Source organism: Diadema antillarum, unplaced genomic scaffold (genome assembly GCF_040938485.1).
Source record: "Diadema antillarum isolate AM-2024a unplaced genomic scaffold, OU_Dant_1.0 seq00001842_RagTag, whole genome shotgun sequence".
Lineage (NCBI taxonomy): Eukaryota > Metazoa > Echinodermata > Echinoidea > Diadematoida > Diadematidae > Diadema > Diadema antillarum.
In genome coordinates, this window is record NW_027272514.1 from 454,642 (window position 1) to 462,595 (window position 7,954).

At 39.4% G+C, this 7,954-nt stretch overlaps 1 protein-coding gene across 1 annotated transcript; it reads left to right on the top strand.

Annotated features, from left to right (window-relative positions):
• Positions 1-960: 960 nt before the first annotated feature.
• Positions 961-2,352, top strand: LOC139712695 (uncharacterized protein KIAA1958-like). The gene has a single exon (XM_071624497.1). It carries the CDS (start codon positions 961-963, stop codon positions 2,350-2,352), a length of 1,392 nt encoding a protein of 463 aa, XP_071480598.1.
• Positions 2,353-7,954: the final 5,602 nt, after the last annotated feature.

Below are 7,954 nucleotides of genomic sequence, written 5' to 3' on the forward strand. Positions count from 1 at the left end.
AGCTAGGTTGGTTCTATAAAGACATTGATGACTGTAGTTCAAGTTTAATGGCAAATCCAGGGATGCAAGGCACCGGCCATAAGTAGGGAGGAGGCTTCAAATTGAAGCCTCGGAGTCCCTAAACTAGTGCTATGAAGTAGTCCAGGCGCAGGGACCCAGAAGAAATGACTTCGTTCAACCCACCCCGCAGAAAAGGTTTGACTGCATAGGGTGGTCGGTTGGACTCTCTGGAACACCCCTAGGTAGTATGTGATTCGAAATTGTGGTATCAATAAAATTTTACAGGCCATTTTAGTTGCGACAAGACCTTATTGTTCGAAAAAGAGTCTGCGCACGCCAAGACTACTACACGCACCACTAGCACTGCTACAGGCGCCAGTGCCAGTTGTGCGTGTAGTAGTCTTAGCGCACGCAGACTTTTTCCTCGGCAAACAAGAGTTTTTGCCAGCAAACTCACTAGCTGAGGTCAGTGTAGTTTAATTTCTAGCCGTTTTTATTTCGTGTATATTTTTTTTTATATTTTGGATCAAAAATTTGTCTTCCATTGATTGGTTAAAAGAGCTTCACGTGATTGTAGGTATTTTGAACTATTTCAGAATGTTGATGTGTTTGACACTCCATGAAGTACTATTTGCAAAATGACGTCACTTTTGTGACGACATTTTGCAAATAGTATACTATTTGCAAAATGATGTCACAATCATTTGTGTCATTCAGCGGCCATACGAGAGCTTGAATACATGCGACGGCCAACTCTAGCGGTGTCACGGCTACTACGCTTTTCGATTTCCGATCTCTCGCACTGTTGCGTACATTGAAGGCGCTGCGCTGCGGCTGCTGTGCGGGGAGAGCTAGCAGCCCGCGCCGCACGCACGCACGCACGCCCTGACGATACCGATAGAGCGCCAGCTTTCGATAGGAAATAAATTGTAAACAACTAGTCGTCTGCTCTGTGGGAAGATGGCGGCTTCCAGCTATCGGAGATTTGGTCAGTTTACTGACAAAGATTTAGATGATTTCATCACTTCAGTGGACAGCGAAAACACAAGGAAGCAAATAAAATATGGACTGTCAGTATTCAGGGAGTTTTGTTCGGAGGTTGGAGAGAATTTTGAGGATCTAAGCCTTGAAGGCCTTGATGGACTCTTGTCACAGTTTTACGCTGGGGCACGCAACAAAAAGGGAGAGCTGTATAGCAAAAAATCGATGCAAGCTATTCGATTTGGACTTCAACGCCATTTCATGGAAACTAGAGGAGTGGACATTGTGAAAGGTGAGCAATTTCCTCGATCTAACAAGACCTTCAAGGCTCTTCTCGTTAAACTGAAGGCTAGTGGCAAGGCCAATGTGAAGCATCACCCCCCTATCACTAGCGATGATATGGTGCGTATCCAAGCAAGCCTTGATTTAGATACGGCCGAAGGTCTGCAAAGGAAGGTGTTTCTAGATACAATGATATACTTCGCAAACCGTGGAATGGAAAACGTCAGAGATATGACAACTAATGATTTTGTTCTTCATGTTGAAGGTGACTCTGAATACTTCACGCTCCGAGATATGCACACTAAAAATCATCAAACTGATGAAGGAGAAAGTCAAGGGGGGCAAATGCATGCAATGAAAGGAAACCCGAGGTGCCCTGTCATGAACATGAAAAAGTACTTGTCTAGACTAAATCCTCTTTGTGATTGGATGTGGCAGAGGCCAAAGCAGAGGGTTTCTGATGAAGATGGAGTGTGGTATGCCAATTCACCTTTGGGGAAATGGACTCTCTCCAAGATGACTACTGTCATTTGTGAAGCTGCTGGCTGTTCGAAGCATTACACTAATCATTCATTGCGAGCGACTAGCATCACTTTGTTAGATCATGCAGGTTATGCATCTAGAGACATCATGTCAGTGTCCGGCCACCGCTCTGAATCATCTATCAAGAACTATGCACGTACTAGTGAGCAAACCAAGCGTCAAATGTCTAACACATTGTCTACGATTCATCCTGACCAGCCATCAACATCTGTGCCTCATCCTGATCAACCATCAACATCTGCACTTTATCCTGATCAGCCATCAACATCTACAGCATCGCTAGATGATAAAGAAAATGACGACATTGACGATGACGGCATGCCAGATTTTGCGATTGATATTTCTAACAGTCAGTTGCTGAGGATTCTGACGTGTGGAGAGCTAGAGTTGCCCGATCAACAACCACAGCTCTCATCAGAACCCCCATCACCACAACCACAACCACAACAGGACCGTGTTTTTCGAACAATGAACATGAACCAGCAAAATCTCCAGCCCCAGCAGTACCATTTCCATGGCTGTGTTGTAAATTTTTACAACAAGTAGCCATACGTCCAAGACCACACAGAGCAAAATATGTATTATAGTGTAGATATGTTACAGTTTTTGGACAATAATTTGCCTCATCGAGACATGTATCTTCCTTGACTGTTGAGCCTTGAATTTCACTAAATTTTGATGCACAGGATTGCAAGACAGGATACAAGCAATAAGGTAAGCCATGATCATTTTCACTTTTCATTCAAATTTTTGATCCAAAATATAAAACAAATATACTTTGCCTAGTTTCGAGTGTCTGGTTAAAACTATGGGCCTCGGTGACTCCCAAATAGTACTATTCACTTCGGGGCTGCGCCCCTCAGTGAATAGTACTATTTGGGAGTCACCTCTGCCCATAGTTTTAACCAGACACTCTCAAGGCAAAGTATATTTGTATACTATGTTGCAGCCAGCCGAGTGAGGTTGCATACCCAGTGATTGTGACCCCAAACCGTTCGGGCGTCGCAATCACTTGGTATGCGCCTTCGCTCGGCTTAGCACAATAAAGTGGGCTTCTACACATGCGCAAGCTGCAACTCGGAGAGATGAAAACGAAATAAAAACGACTAGAAACTAGACTGGGGTCGGTTACGGCTGGCACTGAAAATTAAAACATAATCACAGTTTTTTGCAGTTATTTCATGAATAATTCCTCAAAACACTGTAAAACCATATGTTGCTAGAGATGTCAGCAAAACAATGGGATACATTGTAAGTTAAAATATTGTGCATGGTTACCATGGTAACCAGATGTATACAGGTGATTGATAATCCAAAAAATGCCTCCAACTGCTGCAAACTTTGGTATTTTTTGTTCAGTTTTTTTTTTGTAGATAGGTGAATTAAAAAAAAAACATTTCTATTGATTATTGTTCAAAAAAGTTTTTTTCCTGTTGCCATGGCAGTAATATCCAATCAGGATTCAGCTGTCAATACTTAAGAACTAATGCCCATATTTTCAAAAAGCTCAATAGCATGTCATTCTGCATAATTGTACCATTTACCGTACTTTTAACACATATTTGACTTCAAATTACAGGCAAATGTTGTTTCCAGCAATGTATGGACACAAAATTCCCTTCAAAATCTATGTTAATACAGAGAGCAAAGCCGATGATATTCTGATATTAGCTTTTTACAGTATATATTTACAGAGAAATGGTTATTCGAAACAACCTTGGAAAAGAGCAGAAGAAAGCAATTGATTGTTCTTGTTCTTAAAGGAAATTTATTCAAGAATGCAGATAAATTCCTTTCTAAAGAAGGAATATACACGTACACTGCATTATCCATCAATGGAATTAAAAGCGTACTTTCCGTTGGTAAGCTATATATATTTGGACAACTTGTGGTGATATTTCATAATCAAGTTCGAATTACCAATTCTTTGTTAAATATGAATTCAATTTTTCATTTCTTGTTAAGCCTGTTACTAGAGCTCACAGTGTGATGGATTGACTTTCAGTACTTCGTTATACACACACACACACACATATATATATATATATATATATATATACAAGTATTTTAGCTTTATTTTCAACAAGTTTATTTGTGGATCGAGGTATTTGTGAATCAGGGTATTTTAAGGACGTCTCAGGGTCAGACAATTCAGACAATCACACAACTTTCTGTCTCAAATATACCATCACCATTTATGTTTGTACCACACTAGCGTGCGATAAAAGTGAAAAAAAAAAATATCTCGAGTGTAAATACTTTTTCGTGCTTTTCGTGGACTGTAAGTGCACGAAATTTGAATCATTCTGTTTGTTATAGGCTATATCTAAAGTGTAGATACATTTTTTGTGCTTTTCATGGACTGTAAGTGCACGAAATTTGATTCATTCTGTCGATATAGGGTATCATTATTTGGACAACTTATGGTGATATTTCATAACCAAGTTCGAATCGTCAGTTCTTTGTTAGATATGAATTTCTTGTTATGCCTGTTACTAGAGCTCACAGTGTGACTGACTTTCAGTACTTTGTTATACATTACAGTACAAGTTTTGTAACTTTTTTGTTCAACAATTTTATTTGTGGATCAGGGTATTTTAAGGACATTTCGGGCTCAGATAACTTTTTATTTTCCACAGTCATTTATAAGTTTGCCACAACAAAGTAGGATAAAATGAAAAAAAAAATATCTGGAATCCAGACACGTTTGTTTATTTTGCCTTACGTGCTCATGATCACCCATTGTAGGTTGGGTCTTAACCCTATAAATCCCAAGCTATTTTGACCCCTTCCAGGCCCAAGGGGGGGGGGGGGGGGGGGGCGGCACATTGTGCCCCCCTACATAACTTCTTTATTATATGATGTATGACCGTCATATTTGGCACATGGGTAGAGCAACTCATGCTCTACATGACCCAACATTTCTCAAGGTTACCCACTGAGGGCACTATTTCCCAAAATATAAAAAATACATAGAAAATATGCTAAAATCATGTTTTTTCTTTCTATTTCTTTATCCCCAGTAAATATGTTGTTATTTTATATTAATCATTTTCATATTTACTACAAAGGAAGAGCAAGTCAACGTTCACTATTTGTTATGGTTGAAATTTCTCAAGGTCAACATGTGGGGGCGTAATTCATTACAATATGAAGAAATATATGAAACCTATTACGTATTGCTTGGAATGGGTGCATATATTTGTATCACATTTCATATTTCCAAAATACTGAAATTTTAAGTTTACAGATTGATATTATGATAAACAAATGATATTCCAGGCAAAGCTTGTGTGAAGATAACACAAAATAAAAAGGTAATCTTTGAAAAATGCTGTATTTTCGATTATTTCTATTATATCTATTGTTTGATGCCTATGTTATATAGAAAATAAAGGAAATAATAAGAAGACCATTTCAGGGTAATTCTCAACCATAATTACTTCACATTTCTTTCCTTTAGCAAACTATAGCCAAGAAAACCCCAATTTCATCCATAATTATATTGTTCACTGAAATTGAAACAGAAAATCATACAAAATCTGACTAACATGGTTGTCAGTTTACGGTTGCCATAGCAAACAGGAATATCGGACATACCTACATTATATATCAAAATGTTTTTAATAAGATTTTAGGAAAAGCCACAAAATTTGGTTGAAATCGGGTAAAGGGTTTAGGAGCGGCAAATGAAGGTATGGTAGGGGGCACAATGTGCCCCCCCCCCCCCCTTGGGCTTTACAGGGTTAAACTACCCACCTCAACACTACAAAGTTAACCTGGATAAAACGGATAGGACCCCTAAGATTTTCCCTCATTCTCTCCTTAATAGCATTAATTTATTACTGTACGTTTTAATACAAATTTACATGTCATGACTTTTCATTTCATTTTTTATTTTTAACCCTAGCTTACCAACGAAAAAGTACGCTTTTAATTCCATTGATGGATAATGCAGTGTACGTGTATATTCCTTCTTTAGAAAGGAATTTATCTGCATTCTTGAATAAATTTCCTTTAAGAACAAGAACAATCAATTGCTTTCTTCTGCTCTTTTCCAAGGTTGTTTCGAATAACCATTTCTCTGTAAATATATACTGTAAAAAGCTAATATCAGAATATCGTCGGCTTTGCTCTCTGTATTAACATAGATTTTGAAGGGAATTTTGTGTCCATACATTGCTGGAAACAACATTTGCCTGTAATTTGAAGTCAAATATGTGTTAAAAGTACGGTAAATGGTACAATTATGCAGAATGACATGCTTATTGAGCTTTTTGAAAATATGGGCATTAGTTCTTAAGTATTGACAGCTGAATCCTGATTGGATATTACTGGTTGCCATGGCAACAGGAAAAAACTTTTTTGAGCAATAATCAATAGAAATGTTTGTTTTTAATTCACCTATCTACAAAAAAAAAACTGAACAAAAATACCAAAGTTTGCAGCAGTTGGAGGCATTTTTTGGATTATCAATCACCTGTATACATCTGGTTACCATGGTAACCATGCACAATATTTTAGCTTACAATATATCCCATTGTTTTGCTGACATCTCTAGCAACATATATGTATATATATATATATATATATATATATATATATATATATGGTTTTACGGTGTTTTGAGGAATTATTCATGAAATTACTGCAAAAAACTGTGATTATGTTCTAATTTTCAGTGCCAGCCGTAACCGACCCCAGTCTAGTTTCTAGTCGTTTTTATTTCGTTTTCATCTCTCCGAGCTGCAGCTTGCGCATGTGTAGAAGCCCACTTTATTGTGCTATACCGAGCGAAGGCGCATACCAAGTGATTCCGACGCCCGAACGGTTTGGGGTCACAATCACTGGGTATGCAACCTCACTCGGCTTGTGCAACTCGGAAAAAATATACACGAAATAAAAACGGCTAGAAACTAAACTACACTGACCTCAGCTAGTGAGTTTGCTGGCAAAAACCCTTGTTTGCCGAGGAAAAAGTCTGCGTGCGCTAAGACTACTACACGCACCACTGGCACTGGCGCCTGTAGCAGTGCTAGTGGTGCGTGTAGTAGTCTTGGCGCGCGCAGACTCTTTTTCGAACAATAAGGTCTTGTCGCAACTACAATGGCCTGTAAAATTTTATTGATACCACAATTTCGACTCACATACTACCTGGGGGTGTTCCTGGAGGTCCCATCTACCACTCTGTGTGGTCAAACCTTTTCTGCGGGGTGGGTTGAACGAACTCCTTAATTAAGGCCCGTACAGGAATTAGCGCCTTGACTAAAGACATCAATGACTGAAATTGCATGTTTGATTATGACGGATTCAGGGGTGCCCGGATCGCGGAGGGGGGGGGGGGGGGGGGGGGGAGGAGGGGGGTGATGGGGAGGAGAGGAATTTTTTACATTTTCAGTATCTTCTTGAAAAGTCAAAGACAGATTTTCACTAAACTTGTCAGATAGCCTCATTACGGTGATATGATCTTTATAAGTTGAAATTAGCCCCCAAGTAAAAAAAAAAAAAAAAAAAAAAAAAAAAAAGGGGGGGGGGGGTGAAGCCTCAGAGTCCATAAACTCTGGATTTTTAAATCTTCTTCTGTCGAACAAAAAGATAAAGTGCCTTAAAGTTTGTGCCTTGAAGACATTGATGACAAAAATCTCATGTTTGATTATGGCGGATCCAGGGGTGCCCCGATTTTGAGGGGGGGGGGGAAGTGATGGAAAGGAGGGGGATTGTCCACATTTACTGCATCTTCTTGATAAATCTCAAGAAGGATTTTCACCAAACTTGGCAGATAGCATCTTTACGGTGATATGATCTTTATCAAATTTTGTTAAAATGAGCCCCTCCCCCTCGCACCGCCAAGGGGGGGGGGGGGGGGAGGGGAGGAGTTGAAGCTTCAGGTCCTTAAACTCTGGAATTTGTAATCTTCTGTCGAACCGAAGAATATAGAACTATGTTATATGAAGATACTAGTTACTAAAATTTCAGGTTTGATTATGACTGGTCCAGTAGTGCCCTGATAAAGGGTGTGAGGATTGAGGGGGATTTTCCACATTTTCTGCATAGTCTTGTAAAATTTATGACGGATATTCACCAAACTTGACAGAGCCTCCCCCCCCCCCCCCCTCCGCCGAAGATTGAGGTGGGGGATAAAGGGGGG

Coding starts and splice junctions, on each gene's coding strand:
- LOC139712695 (XM_071624497.1), top strand. CDS start 961: ATGGCGGCTTCCAGCTATCGGAGATTTGGTCAGTTTACTGACAAAGAT.